Source organism: Bos indicus x Bos taurus, chromosome 14 (assembly GCF_003369695.1).
Source record: "Bos indicus x Bos taurus breed Angus x Brahman F1 hybrid chromosome 14, Bos_hybrid_MaternalHap_v2.0, whole genome shotgun sequence".
Lineage (NCBI taxonomy): Eukaryota > Metazoa > Chordata > Mammalia > Artiodactyla > Bovidae > Bos > Bos indicus x Bos taurus.
Genome location: NC_040089.1, coordinates 15,475,368 through 15,501,971, shown reverse-complemented (window position 1 = coordinate 15,501,971; position 26,604 = coordinate 15,475,368). Strand labels below are relative to the sequence as shown.

The following is a 26,604-nucleotide window of genomic DNA, read 5'->3' as shown; positions in this document are numbered from 1 at the left end:
AGGAGATGTGGCTTCGATCCCTGGTCAGGAAGATCTAGAGAAGGAAATGGCAACCCACTCCAGTATCTTGCCTCGGAAATCCCAAGGACAGAAGAACCTGGTGGGCTGCAGTCCATGGGGGTGCAAAAGAGTTGGACACGACTTGGCGACTAAACAGGAAGCAGCAGTCAGGCCTAGATTCAAACATACCTAAGTGATGGTTATGTAACATTTAAGTTTGGAAAGCATGGGTATTCAGAATGTGCCCTATGCGAGGATCACAAATGCTCTTTTTGCCTTCAGGTTGGAAGTGGGTTTTGGACTGTACACATACAGATAAGGTGACTTTCAAAAGATTAATTAAAAATTACCTACTTAAAAAAATTTACCTACTTAATAAGGAAAAAAAAATCCTCATGGTAATTTCTAATCAAGTAGCAATCATTCTGATGATAACAATTTGCTTCTACAAGAGACAGCTGACCAAGCCTTCTGTCATTTTAGCAATATAGGAACTCATAGTTACCTATAAGCAGTTAAGTGAAGAATTATCTTCAGGAAAGCAATCTCCCACGTATTAAACTGATTTTCTTGAGTTCTTTCTAATTCGATGTGTCTTTCAAGCAGCTGAATTTGTTGATAGCAGGGAGGAATGTCAAGGAAAGTCTTGGTTTTATAATGGAAGAAAGGTAAAGTATATTTACCTTGTATATTTACTCTGATCATTCAAGAGTATTGGGGAAACAAGATTTGGAGACCAGAGTTTAGCTTTTGGTTTCATCACTTATAAACTGTGATTTGGCCAAGCCACTTAACCTCTTTAAGTTTCATATTTGTTATTTTTAAAATCCAGGTAGTTTTGAGTGTCAAATGATGCCTGTGAAAGTGTTTTGACACATAATTATTTCATTAACAGATAAAACATATTTAGGTTGAAAAATGGTGACAAGTACTGTACTTGTATAAACTCAGCAAACTGCCAGGAACTTTAAATTTCATGAGGACATTGCCCTATCCCTTCAGAGATTTGACTGACTTTTGACTTGTTCAAGGTCCTGAGCCTGGTTAGTGGCAGCCAGAGTCTAGGTCTTCTGATTTCTAATCACCTAGTCTTTCCTACTACACCACTGTCATTCATCATTCATTCAATACAGCTTTATGGACGATAAATACAAAAATATTGTGCTAGTCGCTGTAGGTGATTCTGATTTATCAGACTCAGATTCTCCTCTCAAGGAACACAGAAACTAGTGGTAATAGCCATAAATGTGTAGTCAGAAGCTGGAACGATAAGGTATGAATAAACTATTATGTGATCTGGTGAGGATCAGTGGACCCTTGGTAGAAGAGGTGACAATTCAATTCTGCTCCAAAAGGCAGAAAGGATTTGTACATAAGTCTTAGAGTTTAAAACATGCAGTCCAGGGTTACAGTAAGGTGAACAAAGGCACTGGTCTTAGCCCTCAATAAATTCTAGGAAGTTTCAGGTTGTTTTTTTTTTTCGTAACAAGGTCCATCTTTCACCTGTGAATCTCGCAGACTTCTACTGTTCCCTCTAGAATGCCTGTCCTGGACAAAATTCATGTAACTTGCCGGAAGGCCTTGCTTGATTCACTCCAGGCAGAGTGAAGGACTGCCTCCTGTTTCCATGGTTCCCTCCTCGCCCACCCACTTTTTCAGGGCACTTATGACACATCTCTGTTTATTTTACTTCTTTGCCCCGCACCCTTCACCGTTTCTGATTTTGAGAAAAAAAAAAAAAAGGGCAACGCGCATAAGTGTATCTTCAGCCTGGGTACAGTGACAAAGTGCACAGTTGCCTGACAATTTGGGGTAAAGGAAGGGAACACCTGGCATATCCTCTTTCTTCCTCTGCCAGACGCCTGCCCACAACCTTCTTGCAGATTCAGCAGTGAACGTCACGTTCTCCACGCACCTGTAGCTCTTTCTACCGCCCCCTAGGCATGTAGGCATAGACCAGAAAGGCTGTGTCTGATTCCTCTCTATGACACCTGGGCCCGGCACGTAGCGACCCGTCCACAGAGGGGCCAGAAGAATGACTTGCCGAGGCCGCGAAAGCACCGCGGGGTTTCCTCGGAACCAGCCCCACCTCTTTCTGGGTAGGATCCCAGTTGCTGGGCCCGTGACACTCAGGGCAAGACGCCCACCAGCCCCACTCCCTCCAGAGCCAGCCAGTGCCTTCCCATCCGCCCATCCGGCTGCAGGCCCCCATCCCCACGCCCCCACCCGACACCACGCAACCTCGTCCTAGCGCCTCTCTGGGCGTCACCGCGCGAGCCGCGCCACCTGCGATTGGCCAAACACGGCATAGCGCCATCTCGGCCTACAAGCGGCGCTCGCCCTCATTGGCTGATGACGGCAGGGGGCGGTGACGGTGGGCGGAGCCCCGCCCCTCTGGTCCCTCGCCGGGGTCGAGCCCAAACGCCGGCGAGGCTCACGCGGCCGGGCGAATAACTAGGCGCCCGGCCGTTACTCTGGTTACTGTGGAAGCGCTGCGCTGGGAGGGCTGCCGCCGCCCGCGAGGGATGCTGGTGATGAGTCGATCGGGAGCCGCCGCCGCAGCTGCTCTCTGAGTGAGGAGCGCCCTGGAAAGTGCCGTTCAGCTGAGTGAAGGTTCGGGGACCGGTGCCTCAGGAGCCGCGGGGAGGAGGAAGTCTGGAGGTGGGGGCTACGCTTCCCAGTCCTGGTGCCGCAGTCTCGAGTCCGAGGCCATCTTTGGTGGGAGAAGGCTGCCCCGTCCGACGTTTGCCTCTGAGCGTGGAGGTCCCGGGCAAGAGAAGGAGCTTTCTCCGCGCTGTCTCAGCCCTCGAGCTTTCCGACCCGGTGAGGCCGCAGTTCCCCAGCGCAAGATATTTCTTTGATGTTTGTCTCCCTGTTGCTCTTCCAGAAGGACACCTGCTGCTAGTGAGAGCAAAAGAGCAATTTCACTGCACAACAAACCAACAACAAAATTTAATACATTATCCGGAATTAACCCCCCAGGACCCCCAGCCCTCCCAGCACTCCCCCACCCCCCATAGATGGATTGCTTGAAAGGGGAGAGTCTGATCGGGAGCTGTTGGAGATTTTTAAATACTCTTCTTTAAATCCTGGAGAACGTTCTCGTCTTCACGTACTTTTATACCAACTTTGTATGATTTTGTAAATTCCTCTGATTTGAATTGTAACCTCGTGACGGTGTTTCCTGGACTTTAGCCGGTCCCCCGCGCTCCTTTTTGGCAAAACATTTTGGGGAGAGCATCTAAACACCAAAACCCTACCAGGGGAAAAAAAAAAGGATCTCCTGACGTTGACCCGGAGTCACCGAAGAAGCCTTTAAACCATGTGGACTTTTCTCGGCATCGCCACTTTCACCTATTTTTATAAGAAATGCGGAGACTTTGTCTCTCTGGCCAACAAGGAGCTGTTGCTGTGCGTGCTGGTGTTCCTGTCGCTGGGGCTCGTGCTGTCTTATCGCTACCGGAGTGGGGCCCTCCTCGGGCGCCGGCAGAGCGGCTCCCAGTTGGCGGGCTTCTCCTATATTCTGTCAGCCTTGCCTTTCATTGGCTTCTTCTGGGCCAAGTCCCCCGCTGGATCAGAAAATAAAGAGAAGCTGGGGTCTAGGAGGGTAGGTTGAATTCGAAGTGGGCACATGTATGAGTGTCTTGTATTAAAATCAGGACTGCGATCACCCAGATGTAAATAGGGTAATTTAAAGGGTGAAAGGCTGCAAGTTAGATTTTCTGGTACGAATTCTGACATAGATGGTTTTGGTATTTTTGTTTTGTTTAAGCTCTTGACTGTTCTTGACCACATCCTTGGCTGTCTCAGAAATGATGGGAAACCTTTGTTTCATTTAGTGTTGGTGCGGAGCTAAACGAACTGGGTTTGATTAAGGAAAGGTGAAATGTTCAGGTCAGTAGGACTGAATCACTCTGTGATGGAAAAATAGTTTTATTTAAATCCTTTGGTAAGGATTGTGTTTGAACTTGGGAAGAAAGAAGAAAGCTGCTGCAGGTAAGCCTGTTGCTAATAAGAAGGGACAGCTGCCTGGGGAAAGTCACAGAACAGCTGGAAGAACTGGCAGAGTAAAATGTTCGGTGTTTTAAAGTCTTAGGCAAAACACCCTCCTCTCCCCACATCAGTGGAGCCTTGAGTAAATCAGTGTCCTAGGTTAGGTGAATAATTAATGTTTGGTCCCTGAGGAGACAGTAGAGGAGGACAATGGTGAGAGATATAAGAGGGGGAACAGATAGTTGAGGCCAGAATATATAGGGCCTGTTGGCTTTGGATGTTTATACTTTTCCCCAAGAGCACTGGAGGATTAAAGTATGCGAGTAATGATATTTGATTTTTACTTGTTATTTATTTATTATTTTTTTAAGTCTTTATCCAATTTGTTACAAGATTGCTTCCATATTGTGTTCTGGTTTTGGCCATGAGGCATGTGGAATTTAGTTCCCCGACCAGGGATCAAACCCACATCCCCTGCATCGGAAGGCGAAGTCTTAACCACTGGACTGCCAGGAGAGTCCCTGACTTTCACTTTTTAAAAAGAACATTCTAGTTTCTGTGTGGAGAATGGACTGTAGGAGGCTAAGAATGGAAGCAGGGATGTGTGCTGAGAGACTCTTGCAGTAGGCCAAGTAAGGGATGCTGGTGACTTGACGTGAGTGAGTGTGGCCTACACAGTCATTTACTCCTTCAGGGTTCCTGAGCCATATAGATCAACACAGTTTAAGAAGAGAGGGGGTTTGGTTTAGAAGGTTTGCTCTACCACTGCTGACTGTGAGACTTTGGGCAAGTTACTAACTTTCTGGAAGAATCAGTTACCTCTTCTGTTAGGTGGAAACGGCACTAACCTTGCTGGTAGTTAGCGAATTGATTGATTTAATGTTTGCAAAATGCCTGGTACATAACTGTCTGGTAAATAGTAGTTATTCGTATTAGTCTCCATCTGTTAGGAACCTTTGGAATGGTGCTGAATTCAGTGATGGGGTGGGTGTGGGTTGGAGGAATGGGAGGATAAGGGAATCTTTAATCTTCAGTTTGAAGTCTTTGCTACTGTTACCTGAGATGATGTTCCTCAGGGCCACTGAGCACTAGTCCAGGAGGTTGGAATGCCATCATACTGAAGAGAAATTTGGCGGTTGGAAGTTGAATTACAGCAGTCAATATTGGTTCCATTTTGCAAACACCCCAGGCTCTCTGCTTGTTTCCTTAATTCCTGGGAGTCGGTAGACTGTATTAAGTTCCCATTAGTGCTTCGTCTACTGACCAGGCTCTGAAAGGCAACTTGCTCAAGAGTCCTCCTTCCAGGATTGTGTATGTGTGTTTGGAAAGGCTAATAAATGATGGCTAAAATGACAAGTGAAAGTGGCTCAGGTGTGTCTGACTCTTTCTGACTCCGTGGACTGTAGCCCTGTAGGCTCTTCTGTCCAGGGATTCTCCAGGTAAGAATACTGGAGTGAGTTGATATTTCCTTCTCCAGGGGGTCTTCCTGACCCAGGGATCAAACCTGGGTCTTCTGCATTGCAGGTAGATTCTTTACCATCTGAGCCACCAAAATGACAGAAGGGGTTTTCAATATAGTCAGTTGTTCTGGCTATTAATACTGAAATAGTAGGTTCTGTTGTGAAAATGTAATTTTTCTAAGAGAAATGATTAAAAAAGAAAACAGTGGACAGGGCCCAGGTCATTATAGAGGCCAGATGAATATTAGATCATAGAGGTTTAAAATTCTAAAGGATTTTAGGTTTTCTCTCCTTTTTGACTGACAAAAATGTTTGTTCTTATTCCTAAACTGGAGGGCCACTTGTTTGACCAAGTTCTCTTAACAGTATCAGAATGGGGGAAAAAGGAAGGTAAATGTGTTCTTCCTTTTGGACGACAGAGGATAAGGTAGTTAGATGACATCACCGACTCTATGGACATGAGTTTGAGTAAGCTCCGGGAGTTGGCAATGGACAGGGAAGCCTGGCGTGCTACAGTCCCTGGGGTCACATGACTGAGCGACTGAACTGAACAGAACTTTTTGCCTGAGGGCTTCCCTGATAGCTCAATTGGACATGACTGAGTAACTTTCACTTTTTTGCTTGAGGTCTTTTATTAAAACCCTTTCAAAATGACATTTAACCTTATCTTAATTGTTAAGGTCAGAGAACCCCAGGAAGATGGTTCCTTGCAATTCTGTGTATGAATGTATTCATATTTGTGACTCCACATACCAACAAAAAATGCTTACTATAATACTGAATTATTCATTAAAAAAAAAAACTGTAATAGGTACTGCTATGCTCAATGGGCATAAATCTCTCAAAACAGCCCTTTTTCATCTTGTAATCAAAGGTATGGTTTTTACTGTCAGCCCAACCAGTGATATCTTTAATGTTTGTTCTTATTCTTAAACTGGAGGGTCACTTGTTTGACCAAGTTCCCTTAAGAGTATCAGGATGGGGGAAAAGGAAGGTAAATATGTTCTTATATGTCAAGGACTAAAATTGCGAACAGGTTGAACTCCAAGGGACAGAATGAGTTATTCTCTTGGAATTGTAAGGTATGTATTCTCAATTAATAGATCCCTGGTCAGAATTTTACAGTCTTTTTGTTATATAAAAAGTGATTTTAGATTAAGATAGATTTTTCAGATGAAAATCAAGAGGGAGAAAATGAAGACAAATAGTGGAAATATCTAAAGGGTGCATGAAATCATATCAGAAGCTGTACATGATTTGTATCTGGTGGATGCTCAGTATGTATATGAAGAATTGAGTAAATAGGATAGAATTTTCCCTGTAAGACTTAGAAGTCCCTTGTAACCATATCTTATAATTGGCCTATTTATATTTCTAAATATGTGACAGCATTTTCTAAATATATTTGGAAGATGGAACATAAGTTTAATTTTACTGGGGTATTGTTATCCATTTTTGTTTAACCAGTATTTAGATATTATTGTTTTTTATATATGATCTGGATTTAAAAACATAACTGTTCATTTGGTTTGATAATATTTAGGGTATGTGAAGTGAAGTCGCTCAGTCGTGTCCGACTCTTTGCGACCCCGTAGACTGTAGCCTACCAGGCTCCTCCGACCCCGTAGACTGTAGCCTACCAGGCTCCTCCGTCCATGGGATTTCTTAGGCAAGAATACTGGAGTGGGTTGCCATTTCCTTCTCCAGGGGATCTTCCCAACCCAGGGATCGAACCCGGGTCTCCCGCATTGGAGGCAGACACTTTAACCTCTGAGCCACCAGGGAAGCCCATTTAGTTTTTACCTAAGACGCAAGTGTTCACTGTGCCTGTATAGTAGTAGTATGATTTAAAGACAACAAATGTGACTACATAATTCATTTTTTTTTTAACAGTGCAAAAAAGGGACCAGTATTTCAGAAACAACCTTAATAGGAACAGCTGCCTCTACACTGACCTCTTCTCAAAATGATCCAGAAGTAATCATCGTGGGATCTGGCGTCCTCGGCTCTGCTTTGGCTGCAGTGCTTTCCAGAGATGGAAGAAAGGTGACGGTAATTGAGAGAGATTTAAAAGAGCCTGACCGGATCCTTGGAGAATTTCTGCAGCCAGGTGGTTATTATGTCCTGAAAGACCTTGGTCTTGAAGGTAGGTTCATAGTGATTTTTAGGAGTTAATGTGGCATAAGCAAGCACTCTGCTATGACTGGTAAAAGGGTATTCCATTTTATCTTCATGTATAAAGGTTACACATTTATCAACAAATTTGCATGAAAATGAAGGTAAAGGAGAGGATAAGCATGAGGAAACATGAAGTAGCCTTTGTGAGATAAAAGTGGCTAAAAAATTGTAATGGTCAAAGTTGAAGACTGGAAAACTTCAACTTGGAATGAGGAATGAAATTTAGTGAAAGGTGAAGTGAACTATCATTTGTAGAGTGCATGTGATGTATCTGTGATGTATCCTTTTATTTAAGGATCATTCATCCATTAATCCAGTGCTTTTTAAATACTCTTCATTTAGAAAGTATTTTTGCTGTTTGCTTTGTATGAGGTGCTATACTGGGTGCCAAGGATAAATTGGCTAATAAGATCAGTGATCCTGTCTTGGGGTTCAGAGTGCAAAATAGGTCTGGAAATTGAGAGAGAGCTTGCTTGGCATTTAGGGTGGGCATGATGTAGTAATTACCAGCATTGATTCTGGCACTAGATTGCCTGGGTTTGAATACAGCTTAGGCACTTAAAAAGCTGTGTGATCTTGGATAAATTACTTAACCACCTGTGTGTTAAGTTTGTTGCTGTTGTTTAGTCTTTAAATCTGACTGTTCGTGCATGGACTGTAGCCCACCAGGCTCCTCTGTCCATGGGATTTCCCAGGCGAGAGTACTAGAGTGAGTTGCCATTTCTTCCTCTAGGGGATCTTCCTGACCCAGGACAGAACATGTGTCTCCTGCTTTGGCAGGTAGATTCTTTACCTCTGAGCCACCAGGGAAATCTCTGTATTAGTTTACTCATCTGTAAAAGAGGCACATTTAGGGTCCTTGACTCATAGGTTATTAAGAGGATTAATTGAATTCAAGCATAAAGATAAAGCAGTCAGAACAATTCCTGGTATGTAGTAAGCACTATGTAAATGTTTGCTATTTTATTCAGTGTACTGAAGAGGAGACCACTGGGTAATGGGGAAAGGAGTGGGACTTGAGATTGAGATTGGAGAGTTAGGCAGCTGCTTGTCCTGCAGGACTTTGAAGGCAGTGGAACAGGAGTATGACAGGGTCCTGTTTATGCCTCTAAAGGCTTCAGAACTTGAGAGCTCTTCCCAATGATGAACACTTCTTATATCCCGACTCAGTACCACTCAGCATGTGTGTGCATGCTCAGACATGTCCAACTCTTTGAGACACTGTGGGCTGTAGCCCGCCAGGCTTCTCTGTCTATGGGATTCTCCAGGCAAGAATACTAGAGTGGGTTGCCATTTCCTGTTCCAAGGGATCTTCCTGACCCAGGGATTGAACCCATGTCTCCTGCATTGCAGAAGGATTCTTTACCCACTGAGCCACCTGAGAAGCTGCTCAGTACCTACATACATTCCTAAATCTGAGATTTATTTTACTTTTTAAATACTTGCATGATTTGACCCAAGTCTGCAATTCGCAGCTTGAAATTTCATTTCACAGTTTACCATTGAATCACATTCTGCACTTCAGTTCAGTCGCTCAGTCGTGTCCAACTTTTTACGACCCCATGAACCACAGCATGCCAGGCCTCCCTGTCCATCACCAACTCCCAGAGTTCACCCAAACCCATGTCCATTGTGTCGGTGATGCCATCCAACCATCTCATCCTCTGTCATACCCTTCTCCTCCTGCCTTCAATGTTTCCCAGCATCAGGGTCTTTTCAAATGAGTCAGCTCTCCGCATCAGGTGGCCAAAGTATTGGAGTTTCAGCTTCAACATCAGTCCCTCCAATGAACACCCAGGACTGATCTCCTTTAGGATGGACTGGTTGGATCTCCTTGCAGTCCAAGGGACTCTCAAGAGTCTTCTCCAACACCACAGTTCAAAAATGTCAATTCTTCGGCACTCAGCTTTCTTTACAGTCCAACTCTCACATCCATACATGACTACTGGAAAAACCATAGCCTTGACGAGACAGACCTTTGTTGGGAAAGTAATGTCTGTGCTTTTTAATATGTTGTCTGCTGCTGCTAAGTTGCTTCAGTTGTGTCTGACTCTGTGTGACCCCACAGACAGCAGCCCACCAGGCTCCCCTGTCCCTGGGATTCTCCAGGCAAGAACACTGGAGTGGGTTGCCATTTCCTTCTCTAGCGGGAGCTTATTGCCAAGTCCAAATGGCATATGATGGTGGTTTTGACTAACACGTTAGCAGAGCATGTAAAGAGAAGTGGACAGGTTCGTGACCAAATTAAGAGACAGGAATGGCTTGACTTAGTAAAGGATTGGTGTGAGGTATGAGAAGACAGGATATTAAAAAATTATTCTTAACGTTTTGATTTGAACAGCTGGTAGATGCAATGCCATTTGCTGATAAGAAAACCTGGAGAGGACCAGCTCTGGGAGGAAGTTGGGGGACCCATGGAGATAGACAAGTGGACTATTTAGTTGAGAATATTAATCTCAAGTGCAGAGGAATGAGTGCTTTGAGCTGGCTGGGGTAGGTATTTCAGAGATGTCAGCATGTTTGAAGTACTTAAAAGCCACAGCAGTGATGGAGACCAGCTGAGAGTGTGCAGAGAAAAAAGAGAAGACAGAATAAACCAAGTCCTGGGAAACTGACATTTAGAATTTGGGTGGAAGAAGAGAAGCTTGCTGGAGGACTGAGAAGGAGCCTGTAAAATGACAGGAAAGAGCCAGGAGTGTTTGGTGTCCTTAATCCAACAGAGGAAAGTGTTTCTCGCAGGAAGGGATGGGTACATATCCAGAAAGGAAAGCAGCCATATCATGGTTTGCTAATGAAGGGTCAGGTCAGAACAGTGCATAGAAAGTGCCGTGGGATTCGGCCATTTGGAGGTTGCCGTGAGACTGACAAGGTGTTTCGGTGGAGTTGTGTAGACAAAACCTGGACTGAAGTGAACGGGAGATGAAAAAACTTGAGGCTAGCAAACTACTCTCGAGGAGTTTTTCTCTAACAGAAAGCAGAAACAGGGCAGAGGTGAAGTGTAGATGCGAGGGTACGGGAGGGGTGTTTCGGCACTAGATAGAGCGTGTCCGTGGGGTAGGAGAAGATCAGGCTGGCGGGGAGGTGACTAAAGGGGCGACATTCACTCTTTCATTTAACATTTATTAAGCATCGGCTATATTGTAAGTACTGTTCTAGGCGCCGAGGCTACAGAAGTGAACAAAACAGGTTCCAGCCCTCACAGAGCATATATTCTAGGTGCTCGTGTAGAAGATGGTGATAAAAGATGAATAAATAAAATTTAGAGGATATATTATGGTTATAAGCCCTTCAGAGAAGACTCAGAAAAGAGAGATAGGGAGTGTACTTCTAAATGATGCAGCGGGCGGGGGAAGGGAAAGCCTTACTGAGAAGGTGATGTTTGAGGGAAGGACTGAAGGAAGGGAAAGGAGAGCCCTAGGGCTGTCTGGAGGCAGAGAAGCTCTTTCCAGGCAGAGAGAGCATCATGGGATGAAGCCTGATGGGGAGGAGTGAGCCTGTGGCCTCTTTGAAGAGCAGGAAAGGAGAATTGTGTTGAATTGAGTGGTTTGAATTAGAGAAAAGGTCAGATGGAGAATGGAGACTGGATTCCCTGGTGGCCCACTATATGGATTAGATTTTTATTCCAAAGGGAGGCCATTGGAGAATTTCAAGAAGAGGAAGTTACTAGATTTCACCTCTTAGAAGTATGATTAGAAGTATCAATTTAATGTATTCTTGTTAATGTGTAGAAGAAAAAGACTAGATCATGAATTGGCAAGTCAGAAGCAGGGAGACCTGTTAGAAAGTTATTGCGGAAACTGAGAGTTGATGGCTTGGACCAGGGTCATGGCCGTAGTGGTGGGGGACTTGGTCACATTCTGGGAATATATTTGGAAGGGAGAGTCAGTAGGACCTGCTGCTGATGGATGAGATGGTGAGGGGTATGAGAAGGAAGAGTCGTGGTATTTAAAGAAGGCTAGATGGCGTTGCCAAGAAGAGGTGCAGGACGACTCCTGGGGTACTCTGAGGTAGAGAGCAGGTCAGTGAGAGCAGGAGTTGAATAAGAGGGCTGAGACTGAGAAGGGGCAGACAGAGAGGAAAGGCAAGAGACAGCAGGGCCCTGGCCCCAGCGGAGAGGGTGGACTGCGAAGAAGGCAGGCCCCCGGCCTCTGCCCTTTCCCTGACCACCACCCTCCATGAGAGGGTCACCAGAGACAGGTGGGACAGAACCCTGAGGCAGGATTGTGTCACCTTTATCATTGAACATCAGGTGTGAATTTGATTGAGGTTTAGGATGCCATCTTCCTGACTGCCTGGTTAAGAAAGTGAAAGTGCCAAAGTCTATCATATTTGATTTTACCAATCAAATTGTGAAAGGCAGATGTTTCAAATCTTAAAGTAGACCTTATTTATATACTTTGTCTTAAGATAGCTAACCCAAGGAAAAATTTTACTATGCCACTACTGTATACTTTTTACATGTTCTGGTGTGTTCTCAACTGGCTAGTTTTAGCACTTAGAAGTTCTTGCAGAACTTCTAAGAAGGAAATGGAGAAGAAAATGGCAACCCACTCCAGTGTTCTTGCCTGGAGAACCCCAGGGACGGGGGAGCCTGGTGGGCTGCCGTCTATGGGATCACGCAGAGTCGGACACGACTGAAGCGACTTAGCAGTAGCAGCACTTAGAAGTTCTTACATAATATGAGTTAAGAAAAATAAGTTTATTTCAGTAGCTGGACAAAACAAAAGTGGAAATACTAGATGGATTTCAAACATGTAGGCCGGTAAAGATTGGCAGTTTGCCGAGATCCAAATTGAATACACTGCTAATTGGCAGCTTCTATGATACCTGTGTACTTTTCTCTGACTGAATTTTAGCTGGAATAATTTAGAAGCCAAACCAAAAAACTAACTTGGCTCGTAGGTGGGATGTTTGACAAGTATTCATCCAGCTTGTCCCTGACTGGACTTTAAATGTAACTAAAAAGCATATCAGAAAAAAGCTGATTTATTTTGATCTTGGCATAGATATGTGGTAAAATTGTGTATTATAAAGTTTTTCTTTCGTCAGAAATGAAATTATTTTAATAGACTTAATCCTCAATATTGTATTTTAATGTATTTAAATATATTTGTATTATGTGACTTTTAAAATACATGCTAAAGTCACCTTGCTCACAAACATTTCTAATACTCTTATCCATTCTTTATCATAATTTTAAGCCTGTTCATAGTATTTTCTCAGTTAATATTTTATAATGTACTTTACCTACTTTATATTCATATTTAGGTTATTTACAGTTATTCTTTACATTTATTCTTTATTATAGGTAACATGAATCTGTTTTTGTATATAGTTTCAATAATTACTAAAAATATGAATTGTATCTTTAGGATGAATATCTTAGATGGATTACAAGGCTAATATTGTTACATTAAAGGGTGCTAACTTCTTGGTTCTTGATAGTTTTGCTGTACTTATTTTCTAAAATGTTACTAGTTTATGATATGACCAGTAATATATATAATTTATCCATTTTATCATTATTTCACCAGCAACTTTGATAGATTTGGTGTCTTCTTGTTTCAGTTTTATTTCATTGATTTGTTTTTTTTTTTAAATCAAGTTTTGAACATTGTTTTCCTGACATGTTCAATGTTTCTCCGTAGTATGAATCATCTGTACATTTTCCCTGTTATTATTAGGGTCTGAATATTTTTCCTATGAATTTTAATGAATACATTTTATATGTATATATTTATCTTTTATGATATTACAAATTTGCTAAGACAATTATCTTCCAGAAGCATTAAGGTTCTGAAATAGTTCTGTTACTGTCCAGTCCTCCAAATGGCGTCATAGCTTTATGAACGCAGAAACTCATTTTCCACATCTGTGTCCTGTTGGTGGTTAGTGTAACTCTGGGCATATAACAAAAAACTGACTTTTTAAAAAAACTATTGTTTTGCAGATACAGTGGAAGGTATTGATGCCCAGGTTGTAAATGGCTACATAATTCATGATCAGGAAAGCAAAACAGAGGTTCAGATTCCTTTCCCTCTGTCAGAGAACAATCATGTGCAGAGTGGAAGAGCTTTCCATCATGGAAGATTCATCATGCGTCTCCGGAAGGCAGCCATGGCAGAGCCCAAGTAAGGCTCAGCTTCCGATTTTGCTGTTAAACATGTTTAACTTGGCCTTTGTACAAATACTGTTTTATGCATTTTCGTAAGTGTTTGGGTATAGGTTAGAGCATAGCTGCTCTACTAGAATAAACCATAAGTTAGAAGAATGTTAATTCTTCAGCCTTTGTTCAGAATATCATATAGATTGTTTGAATGATTATAACTATAGAGAATTTTCCTATGATTCAATGTGTGATTTTTATGTGGTTCGAAATGAGAGGATGTAGTCATTGTAATTAAGTTCATATTTGGAAGTTGTGGGATATGTGCCCATTTGGGAGTTGGAGTTTGTGGTTATGGTGCTTTTTATTAAAAGTCAGGACAGAGGAGTTTAAAGGGAAAATCCCTGTTGCATTCATACTAAGGACCTGGACTGACAGGACTGGCTGGGTGTCCCTCTCTCTCTCTCTGAATTATAATTGATGTACAATAGTATGTAAATTACAGATGTACAGTATAGTGATTGACAGTTTTAAAGGGCTTCTTCTTTTAATTATTAGCTTATATTTACTTCTAGCCCTGTACACTATAATTGCGGTTTAAGTTTTAAACATGAGAATCTTCATGTCATCGACAAAGGCTTGAAAGTGAAAGTGCAAGTCACTCAATCGTGTCCAACTTTTTGCGACCTCATGGACTATATAGTCCATGGAATTCTCCATGCCAGAATACTGGAGTGGGTAGCCTTTCCCTTCTCCAGGGGATCTTCCCAGCACAGGGTTCAAACCCAGGTCTCCTGCATTGCAGGCAGATTCTTTACCAGCTGAGCCACAAGGGAAGCCCAAAAATACTGGAGTGGGTAGCCTATTCCTTCTCCAGCGGATCTGCCTGACGCAGGAATTAAACTGGGGTCTCCTGCATTGCAGGCAGATTCTTTACCAATTGAGCTATTGGGGAAGCCCTGATAAAGGCTTAAATGCTTAATGTTGGCTTAAATGTTGACAAAGCAAAAGGAGAAATGAATTGATTATTCTTAGAACTTGAAGAATTTGATATCTATGAAAGTAGAATATATTCATTTTAGAAAAATAGAAAAATACTTAAAAATATAGAGGAGATTGTAAAAATTATCCATGATATATTTGTTGTATATATTCATCAACACAACAAAACTCTTGTGGGTGTGTAAAATTTTTCTGCGTGTATTTTATTTTTTAATGAATTGAGATAAAACCTCATGTTACTTTTTAAAATGCTTCTCTGAAAAGTCATTACATTAGTTACATATATTCTGTCTTAAAAAATTAGAAAGTTATAACCCCACCTAATTCTATAACCCATTGATGTTTTTGCTTTTCGTCATTCCAGCCCTTTTTCTATGTACATGTGTGTCCATTTTAGGGTAAACTGGAGATAGGAAAAAAGAATATTTCATTCCTTATTTAAATTTTTCAGTTGTGCTACCAGAGAATTTGTTTATTTATCTTTTAGTGCAAAGTTTATCGAGGGCACTGTGCTGCAGTTACTAGAAGAAGATGATGCTGTGATGGGAGTTCAGTACAAGGATAAAGAGACTGGAGACATCAAGGTGAGATGTAGCAGATATTAGCTTTTCATGAGAGATTTTTATTTTCTTTTTCTCCTACTCCTTTAAGAAGAGTAGGCCCACAAATTTATTATTCATCAAATGGACTGAGATCTCTCCAAACTCTCTGCACTAGATTGCAACACGTTGTTCTTTAGAGACTGCAGAATGCTGTTCAAATAACTTTGGAAACAAACTCCACGATGTTAACTGTATTAAAAACAAATGAGAAATGTACCCTAGCGGAGAGGTAGAGGGGAACTGGAAGATGCAAAAAGGAAGGATTCAAGCATGAGAGAAATAATTATAATAAAATAAACTATTGTTGAAATAAGAAAGATAAAAACTAAGAGACTCTCTGGGGAAATAGTTGAATAAAATAGTTTCCAGTATTTGCTCATGTTGGTTTAGAACAGAGGAGAAAGTCAAAAGCCTATCTGTTGATTCTTACATAGGGTAGCTACCTCCTAGGAATACACTCTAATGGGGCGATTGCAAGGTAATATAAGTATATACATCCATGTGTACAGAAATTCTTCTGTGCCGTAGCCATTGATTGAAAGCACTATGTGGGGTTAAAAAATTCTAGAATGTGGCTGGTCCTTGGGATTTGTAATATGATTCAGTTTTCTATGGGCTGTGCTTGCTTGTCCCAGTTTCCCCCAGTGTCCATCGAAGTGACTTAATCCCAGGTGGTTTGGAATGGTAGGACTTTGGTGGAAGGTGATCTCAAGGGGAAGTGTCTCTAAAGATGGGTCATTCATTAACCTCAGCCCACATGAGAGCTCCTTCATGAGAGCATTATCTCCAGGTACTCTGTAATGTCCCATAATGTGTTTAAATTTGCTTATGTACACTTTAAAAGAACAGTCTTTTCACTGTGTATTTCTCACCATTTAGCTGAGTGGTCTTTGTTTTTGTTGTAGGAACTCCATGCTCCATTGACTGTTGTTGCAGATGGACTTTTCTCCAAGTTCAGGAAAAACCTGATCTCCAATAAAGTTTCCATTTCTTCACATTTTGTTGGCTTCCTTATGGAGGTATTATAGAAATGCAATTGTAGAAGATAAAAGCAACTTGAAATTTGCAAGTTATTAAAAATATTTTATTTATTTATTTTCCTAGAATGCACCGCAGTTTAAAGCAAATCATGCCGAACTTATTTTAGCTAACCCAAGTCCAGTTCTCATCTACCAAATTTCACCTAATGAAACTCGAGTGCTTGTGGACGTCCGAGGAGACATGCCAAGGAATTTGAGAGAATACATGACTGAAAATATCTACCCACAGTTACCTGGTAAGAATAGTATTTCACTGCATTGTAATCTAGTCTGTAAGTCAGTCTCACAAAAGACTCTCCATCTCCAATTCTCACTAAAGCTTTGTCTAAACTAGGCTGAAAGATGAGAATGGCAGCTGAAAAATTTCATCTAATCAGTCAGATACAGTGGAGCTGAATAAACTACTTAAACTAGCACATAAAAAAATCTCCACAGAAAATAAAACAGTTTCAATGTATTTTTTCATAGTAGTAATAAAAGTAATCATTAATGGTGAGTAATCATTAATGGTGGCATATATGGTATTTTTTAAGGTAGTCTGGATAGCAATCTAGATATCTGAATTCTTGAAATATCTCTTATACGTAATTTTTGTGGTTGGTTTTTGTAGAAATGATAGCTGCCATCTATTGATTGTCTACTATGTAAGAGGTGTTTTACAAACATAATTTAATCTACACAACCACCCGAGGTAGGCATTATCATGGTCCCCATTTAGCAGATGAGGAGACTAAGATTCAGAGAAGTTAATTAGCTGCTCCAAACATAACCCTTTAGTACGGGGCAGAGCCGAGGTTGGAAGCAGGCCTGTGTGCTCATACGTCCCTGCCCTGGGAACGCGAGCGCTATGAGGGGTCATAAAGATCTTTCAGTTTCGAGTTGAGTACAGAAAGGCTTCATGAGATTTAACGTCTTTGTTAAACTCTCACTAAAATTATTTTTTTGAGAATGGGAAGATGTAAGAAAGACAGGTAACAAAAATTATTGAGAAATTGATAAAATTGAAAGGAAAACTCTGCCCAAATTATGATTACAGTAATAGCAGATTATCCTGGATGTGAGTATATTTGTTTAAATATTCTGGGTTTTCAAGTTAGTTTTTAAAATAAGGAACATTATTTTTTAAACTAAGCAAAAGCACCGTTTACCAACAGAATATCGATAGAAATTAAGGTACACATGGACCAATTTAGATTTTTAATAATGACATTTTCAGTACTTCAATGCATTTTTCACTCAGTTAAGCCATTTTGAAGCTTTCAGATGGAAAGAATGAGTTATGTGTATTTAGGAAGAGGATAATAATGTGGTATTTTTAGCATCTTTTTCTTTTACTGTAGATTGTTTTTTCCCCCCAGTCCAAAGCATAGCTGGAGAAGACTGCCCTGTGATCAGGGAGAGAAACGTTCGCAGGTTTTATGTTCATATAGGTTATGGAAATTCTATTCATTGGAGGAAGGGAATAGTTTCAACACAGTCATTCTGCTCTTGTTTTCCCAGATTACAATGGGAATTGTATGAAAAGCAAGTTCATTTTCTATAAAGTGGAAGCACGAAACTTTGAAACTGGGAAGTATCACAGAGATGAACTAATCTGTTTCATTCTAGATGAAGACACTAAAGCTCCTCAAGAGATAGTACTGTCTACATATAACCCTTTTTTTTTTTTTTACTGTACACATACCCTCCTGTTGTTTGTGAATTGGTGGTATATTTCATCTGTTCTTATAGAATATGGTGGTGACAATAAAATAGGTGTTAAATATATACCTGTTGGTAATCATTTGGAAGAAAGGTGGGTGGTTTTTTTCCTTGTCTTATCATCTCATCTGGATTTCTTCCTCTAGGTTTTTGATCATACAGCTCTGTATCTATTTACATTAATTTTTGCTTAGATTCCATAGCCATCTTTTAGCAGGAACAACTGTCTGCTTAATGAACAGTTCGTTAATAATTAGTTCTCGACTTTTCACAAGGGATATTTGTAACAGCCATCACAGATGTGTAGAATGTATTTGTGTATGCTTGATAAGAAAATGTGATAATTTGAAATTGGAATGTTATACACCATTTATTTGGTGGGGTGGGCTTTGTTGCAGATCACCTGAAAGGACCATTCCTAGAAGCCTCTCAGAATTCACGTTTGAGATCAATGCCAGCAAGCTTCCTCCCTTCTTCACCAGTAAACAAACGAGGTATTATCTTACTGGACCAATTTTATAAAAGATATTCCAAGTATTCTAATTCAGTATTTCAAATGACATGTATGTGGTACAGTCTATAACGTGGTACAGAAAATAGATTATTGCAATTAGTGCATACTAATTAGTTTTATGATATTTTTTATTTAGTATTGAGTATACATAGGTCACTGTTCGAGTTATTGAAAATAAAAGTTAATTAAATACAGTCCTTAATCTAGAGAAGGCAGTTTTCCAGTGAGAGATGTAAATAATTTCAGAACAGTGCTGATAAATGCTGTAATGAAAGCCCACTCTTGGTGCCCCAGATTCACTGTGAAGGAGTGGGGTGTACAAGGCAGGGAGCGAGCCTGTGAACCAGGAAGGGTAATTAGGGGAGATGTTGCTCTGGAGACAAAGCTGGACAGTGAGATGAGGGACTTCTGAGTAGGCAGAACAACATCTGCAGACCCCAGGATGGCTGAGAAATGGTAGCACTTAAGTAGCTCCCTAGACCCCTGGGGCATAGGAGAGGTGGCAGAGTGGTAGAAAGGTAAGATAGTTAGCTTTAATCCTATAGACAGTGCAAAGTCATTGAAAAGTTCTTTATTGTTTATAATATCTTTATTGAGAGATAATTCACAGATCACATAGTTCACCCATTTAAAGTGTACAGTTCATTGGTTTTTGGTATATTCATAGGTTGGTGGAACCATCACCACAATTTCAGAACGTTTTTATCATGCTGGAATGAAAGCATGTAACCATTAGTAGTCACTGCTCATTTCCTCCCAAACCCCAGACCACCATTAATTTACTTTCTGTCTCTATAGATTTGCCTGATCTGGACATTGCCTATAAACGTAATCATACAATGTGGTCCTTTGTAACTGGCTTCTTTGAGGTTCATCCATGTTGTAACATGTATCAGTCTTTCATTTAGTTTTACTGCCAACTACTACTCCAGGCGTGGATATACTACATCTTGACTATTCATCAACTGATAGACATTTGGATTATTTCCACTTTTAGTTCATACCTGTGTATGAGTTATTGTGTGGACTTTTATTTTCACTTTTCTTGGTTATATTCCTTAGAATAGACTTGCTGGGTCCTAACTCTCTCTAATGAGAAGGCAATGGCACCCTCCTCCAGTACTCTTGCCTGGAAAATCCCACGGACAGAGGAGCCTGGTAGGCTGCAGTCCATGGGGTCACTGGGAGTTGGACACGACTGAGCGACGTCACTTTCACTTTTCACTTTCATGCATTGGAGAAGGAAATGGCAAGCCCCAGGGACGGGGGAGCCTGGTGGGCTGCAGTCTATGGGGTCGCACAGAGTTGGACACAACTGAAGCGACTTAGCAGCAGCAGCAACTCTCTCTAATGCTTTGAGCAACTGCCAAACTGTTTTCCAAAGTGGCTGATCCATCGTCCATTTCCATTAACGATATATGAGGGTTCCAATTTCTCCACATCCTCGACAACATTTATTAGTATCTGTCCTTTTGCCGTAGCCATCCTAGAAGGTGTAAAGTAACAATAAAAGCAGAAGGTAGAGAAAGGATTTCGGTAACATCTAGGATGTAGAATACATAACTCAGTGATTAATGGTAATAGGAGAGAGCGAGGTCTCTTGATGGATTTCAGGTTTCAGGCTTAGGTACTTTGCCAGCTATTTGCTGACATTGGACTTAGGGAAGTGTGGGGAGATAATGAGTTCATTTTTGGACACAGTGATGTGACGGATGGGAGGTCATTTGAGTGGCCAAGTGGAGGCCCATTGAAAACAGGAGTGTGGGGCCTGGAGAAGAGGTGTGAACGAGAGCTATTGATATACTGTGCTTCCTGAACATAAACAGCTGTTGTTTGCCATGGAGAGACATGCATCACAATGTTCCAGTCATAGAAATTAACTATAATACAAAGCAGAATGAAAGCCAGTGCCGAACTGATACAAAGAGCATGCTTTGGGAACATACCCCGGTTTGTGGAATTGGGAATGTTCCGTGGAGGAGGAGGAATAAAAGCTGGTTATAGCTAGTGGTTTCTAGTGAAGGTATTACACTAATACATAAAAAAACTTGGATTGAAATTTACAAGCTACTTTTTCATAAATTAATATATGTGTATTCTATAATTATATAGTATATTGTGACATTACAGAAAAAAATGATCCATAATTCTGCCACCTTACCACTTTTATTATGATTGTTTTATTTCCCTAAGAGAGAAAATTAAATACATGCTTTGTTTAACTGTCCCTCTAAGTCATGGGTCATGAACCAGGCTGACAACGGGCGGGAATCTTAGAGTCAGGACCGCAGTGAGGAGGTGCTGTACCTTGAGTCAGATTGCAGAGCTTTCTGCTTCTGTGGTTTTGATTCAAGGGGCTGGTTCACTCAAGGTTTCTTCTAAATTAACTTCTGATGTGTTTGGAATATCTGCATATTCCCTTAGAACCATATAGATCTCTATAATATGCAGGCAGCAAGTATTACTGTGAAATGCCAACGAATTCTTGATTTTTTTCCCTTGTAAAAGACTTGCTTTTTATGCATGATGCCTGTTGTGTTTTTTTTTCATGAAAGAGGCCTTACACATATTTTGACATTGTCTGATTGAACCTTATATTCACATGTGAGTTTTTTGAGGGCAGGGATCACGTTCCTGTCCTCACTGTATCCCTAGCATCTGGCACATACTAGTTACCCAATAAATAGTAATTGAATCAACTCTTGAATTTTTTGCCTGAGTAAATTTTTCAGTATTTAGTATTTTAGTATTCTTATTTACTAGCTGACATTCATAATGTTTATAAATTATTAACAGAGTAGGTTTTTGGGGGGGGGGTTTGTTTGGATCTTAAAGGATGCTCCAGGATGACGTCATGATCTAAGTTCTCTTTTTACAGGTGTTCTTCTTTTGGGAGATGCATATAATATGAGGCATCCTCTTACTGGTGGAGGAATGACTGTTGTTTTTAATGATATAAAATTGTGGAGAAAATTGCTGAAGGGTATCCCTGACCTTTATGATGATGCCGCTGTTTTCCAGGTAAGATATTCTTTGACAAAAATATCTCAAAATAGATTTCTTTCTGGGGCCTAAGATGAATGGGGCTTTGCAGAGAAGATCTGTACTTGGGAGCATGGTCCTTAGTAGTGATTCTTAAATAGTCTTGTTCAGGATTAAGAACGTGACTTGCAACTTGTGAATCTTCTAGAATTTCTGGTTTGGAGGTTACATGGGCCACTTAGCCTCAGAGATGTAACTCGTTCCTCTGGAGATTTTTTTTTTTTTTTTTGATGGGAGTGTAAATGTTGAACAAGACATAATTTCTAGTAGATAGTCCTCAGGGTATCAGTTTAGGGGATTATAAACATAAGTTTGTGTTTTTTTTTTAAACCCTTACCATATAATAGGTGATCTTTCTCTTTTTCAGGCCAAAAAATCATTTTATTGGGCAAGAAAAAAGTCTCATTCCTTTGTTGTGAATGTCCTTGCTCAGGCTCTTTATGAATTATTTTCTGCCACAGATGGTAAGTGCTGCTATTTTTGAATGACTGTTACTAAATTATAGATTTTTAGCACAAGAAGGGAACTGAATTACAAAAAATTAGTAATTAGGCCAGAAATAGAAATGTTTCCTGAGTTTGCCAACTTCCAAGTCAATAAGTCCTTTTTAACTCCATCCTCGAGCACAATTTTGGCTAATCATCATGTATCCACCACTGTGTGTAGGAAACTGTTCCCTCCTTAGACAACCGTAGTACCAGTACCTCAGTCATGTGCCACTGTTTATTCCTGTGGTCCACATCACATCACGCGTTCCCCAAATGCAGAAGATTGTGATGGAAGATCTTTCTGACCGTGAGTTAAAGGGCAAGGTAGTGTTAATCCTTTTTCTTCCCAGACAGTAGTTTCAATTAACTTTTCGAAACAGTATTTTGTAAAATGAAAATGAGCTTCGTGTCAAACCTAGATTTTTGTCTCCTGTTAAAATGCATAAGCAGAAGGTATCCACCTTTTACTCGTGTGAAATATTCCCACTTTACTATAAGCCTTTTGTTTCTGTTTCCGTATGGTAGAGGCTGATGGTCAGTCTAACATGAAGGAAAACATGACTTAGCAGAAACAGGGCTAGAGATGGAGGAAAAGTCACCCGTGCCACTTCCCAGCCGTGGCCATGTCACGTACACATTAGTGAGCGGTGGGCTAGTGAAATGAGACCTTTAGGTTTTCAAAAATAAATGTAAGTCCCAATACAAAATAAAAAGTCTTTTTTTTTTTTTAAGAACATAACTCTAATCCCATTACCTCTGGTATTTGTAATACAAGAAAGCTATTTCTGTGACCTGGCTGGGGTGCTAGTGCTCCTTGCTTTGGTGATCTGATTACCGAGGATGACACAGTACAGATACTTCGTGCAGCCCCTCTAACCGTCATTCTTGCTAAAAGAAAAGACAGCGTGTTGTGATTTGCCAAGCAAATCTCTCTTGCTAGTTGAGCATGAAAGTTACAGTGGCTGGTTGAGCAAGAAGAGAACTAACTTTGGAGTTTTTCTAAGCTCTTCTTTCTAAGCTTTTCTCAGCTCTCGAGTTTCTTAGAGTTTGAATCTACCCACAAAACAACAGAGCTGTGAGATACTGAAGGAGGAATAGGCTTTATTGGAGTAAAAGTTTACCTGTTGTAATCTTTTTTATCTGTTGTAAAGAGTAATCGAGGTATACTTGAAGAACGTTAATTCTATACTATTAAAAAAGTTATTGATTATACTATGTTGTGAGGGTTTAATGATTTTGAAAAGTATAATAAAATTGTACAGATATAAGACATTATTATTCATTTGATAATTTACTGCTCAGAGATACGCCCCAGGCATCTTAGAGACTGTGATTCTGGTTTCTAGAATTGTGTTTTTGTAAGAAAAGAATGTACAAAATATTTGGCATCACTTAAATGAATTTACAACACAATCAAGGAGATAGCTTTTAAATAACTTGTAACTTCCAAGGCCTACATGTTTAGTAATTATTTACTAGCAGAAAAAAGTTTATTTATTTGTGAATTACTATGTAGTCTTCATTATGAAATTTAAAAGAAATCTTGGGTGGCTAAAATGCTAACACTAGATTTTTAAGAAATCTATGAGGTGTAATAAATGTTACATATTCATTTTTTTCTGACGTATCATTAGCATCCCACGTAAATGTATGAGTATTTTGATTGAGAGTAATTCTAAACTTTTATTTTAGATTCCCTACATCAACTGAGAAAAGCCTGTTTTTTTTATTTCAAACTTGGTGGAAAATGTGTTGCAGGTCCGGTTGGGCTGCTTTCCGTGTAAGTTGCTCTGATGACACAGAGGAAACAGATACTCCAGATTTTCTTAGGACTGTTTGGTTTATGCTGTGCTGCTTGGTCGCTCAGTCATGTCCGGCTGTTTGCAACCCTATGGCCTGTAGCCTACCAGGCTCCTCTGTCCATGGGGATCCTCCAGGCAAGCACACTGGAGTGGGTTGCCATTTCCTTCTCCAGGGGATCTTCCCGACCCAGGGATCAAACCTGCTTATCTTATGTCTCCTGGATCGGCAGGCAGGTTCTTTACCACTAGTGCCACCTGGGAAGTTTGATTTATGAACCACTGCTAATTGCTCTACCTGCTGCATGTCATCATTTTATTATTGATTAGTATCCCAATCAAAATGTTCCCAGAGAAATGAAAAAAGGCAGTATTCAATCCTGCATTTTATTTAGTTCTGGGCAACAGTGTTGATCCTGAGTTGGTGAGTAGATGAGGCTAAAACCCTTGATTAAAAGAGCAGCTTGCTTTTATGCCTGTGGGCTTATAGCCCTGACCTGATACATGGGAACCATGAAAAATAGAGAAGTTTATATTTAACATTGAATTTTATTGAAGTGTGGAACTCATGAAACTCAGCCCTGACGGTGCAGACATATGTAGAATTACTCTTAGAAAATCTGCAAAGTGAGATTCCTTATGGCTTTTCTCCTTTGTCCACTTTCTGAGTGTCAATATTGTTACCTTTTGAAAAATCTAGACTCCATAGGCCAGGCTACTTCAGGCTGAGATCTCAAGATTAATGAAAGAAAGCAGCTCAGGACGTACAATTCATATAAACTAAGATAAGTGACTGGCTTCTCTGACAGGAGTAAAGTCTAAGTAGTTTCTTGTAAGAAAAAATTTTTTAATTTGTCCCTTGACCAGCAGATACAAGCTTGTAAAGTCCCCTAAAATGTTGAGTGTATATTTACCTTTATAGATGATACACAATTGGAATCTCTTTATCAGTCAGTTTTAATTTTGGGGTCTTAATTATATGTATATGTATTTTTTCCCATTACAGATTATCTCCCAATCCTCTGGTTTTAATTGGACACTTCTTTGGCGTTGCAGTCTATGCCACCTATTTTTGCTTTAAATCGGAACCTTGGATTACAAAACCCCGAGCCATTTTCAGTAGCGGTGCTGTATTGTACAGAGCGTGTTCTGTAATATTTCCTCTCATTTACTCAGAAATGAAGTACTTGGTTCATTAAGCTTAAAGGGGAACCATTTGTGAATGAATACTGGGAACTCGCCAAGCCTGCAGTGACTTGGAAGAGAGTGTATATAGCACAGTACTCCTCCTGCTTCTAAAGTGGGAATTCTTGGACCAAGATTGGGATTGATTTGTTTTTGAAGTTATTTTGTATATAAACATACATGTAAATATATACTTTAGTTTGCAATTTCAAATGAAGGGTAAAATAAGATAGATATTTAAAAGAAATGATTGTTACCATAAATTAGTGCTAACATTGAGGAGCTGCGGTTTGTCTTTTGAATTCAGTATTTGGGATGAGTCACTGTGGGACATGCAAATAAAATGAAGAATGAACTCTCATGTCTTTTTTTTTGGCCACACCCTGAGGCATGTGGTATCTTAATTCCCTGACCAGGGATCCAACCTGAGCCCCCTCCCTCCATTGGAAACACAGAGTCTTAACCACTCACCAGGGAAGTCTTTTTGTCTGTTGCTGTGGGCTTCTTTATATAACTTCATGAAAAAGAAAACCAAAGTGGAATGGGAAAATGCAGAGGGAAGCCTTTTCTGTTAAATAGCTCTTGATGTTGGGGAAGTTGCCTTAATATATCTGGACCTTATTTTCCTCATGTATCCCTCTATCTCCCCTCACTTATCCAATTGGATAAGGTTCTGAGTTCCTGGAAAGAAAATGTCACACTCATATAAAAAGGGAATCAAGGGCTTTATATAAATTCCACTGTGTAACATTAATAAGCCAGGCTAGGCTTATTTCAAGGAACAGCGAACAGGGCTGTACACTGGAGTGTATACCAGACTGTATATTGGATGGTACACTGGACATACATGACTGGGATACATGTCATGTCACATACATGACTGGGAGTGTATACCAGACTGTATATTGGATGGTACACTGGACTCAACACTGGGCTGTACACTGGATGTACACTGGATGTACACGAGTGTATATTGGACTGTACCCTGGAGTATACACTAGACTGTACACTGGATGTATATGACTATTGGACTGTACACTGGAGTGTATACTAGACTGTACACTGAACACACACAAGTGTATACTAGACCATACACTGGACTGTACATTGGGCTGTACATTGGATGTAAACAAGTGTATACTGGACTGTACACAGGACATACATGAGTGTGTACTGGATTGTACATGATGTACAAGAGTGGTCACTGAACTGTACATGGATTGTACATGGGATGCACACCCGAGAGTACCCTCAACTGTACACAGGATGGGTGGCACACAGGCTGTGCCCAGGATGGTAGACTGTACTGAATACTGGGAGGTACCCTTGGACTGTACACTAGGTATGTCCAGATGCATCCCACTGTGTCCCAGGTGTTTCCAGATGTGCTTCAGCTGTGCATGTGGACTGTACACCAGATGTATCCAGCTGTGTTCCAGATGTGTACTGTACACTATACTGTACACTGGACATAGACTGGTGTATATTAGACTA

General features: G+C 40.7%; 1 protein-coding gene across 2 annotated transcripts; it reads left to right on the top strand.

Annotated features, from left to right (window-relative positions):
- The first annotated feature begins 2,409 nt into the window (after positions 1-2,409).
- SQLE (squalene epoxidase) lies at positions 2,410-25,465 on the top strand. 2 transcript variants are annotated; one of them, XM_027560860.1, is made up of 11 exons: positions 2,410-3,607; positions 7,347-7,599; positions 13,582-13,762; positions 15,227-15,323; positions 16,247-16,360; positions 16,446-16,617; positions 18,481-18,576; positions 21,475-21,617; positions 22,006-22,102; positions 23,819-23,906; positions 24,932-25,465. In XM_027560860.1, exons 1-11 carry the CDS (start codon positions 3,323-3,325, stop codon positions 25,122-25,124), a joined length of 1,719 nt encoding a protein of 572 aa, XP_027416661.1. In that variant the 5' UTR covers positions 2,410-3,322; the 3' UTR covers positions 25,125-25,465. The 2 variants fall into 2 exon arrangements, with proteins under 2 accessions (XP_027416661.1, XP_027416662.1); XM_027560861.1 differs by lacking the exon at positions 23,819-23,906.
- Positions 25,466-26,604: the final 1,139 nt, after the last annotated feature.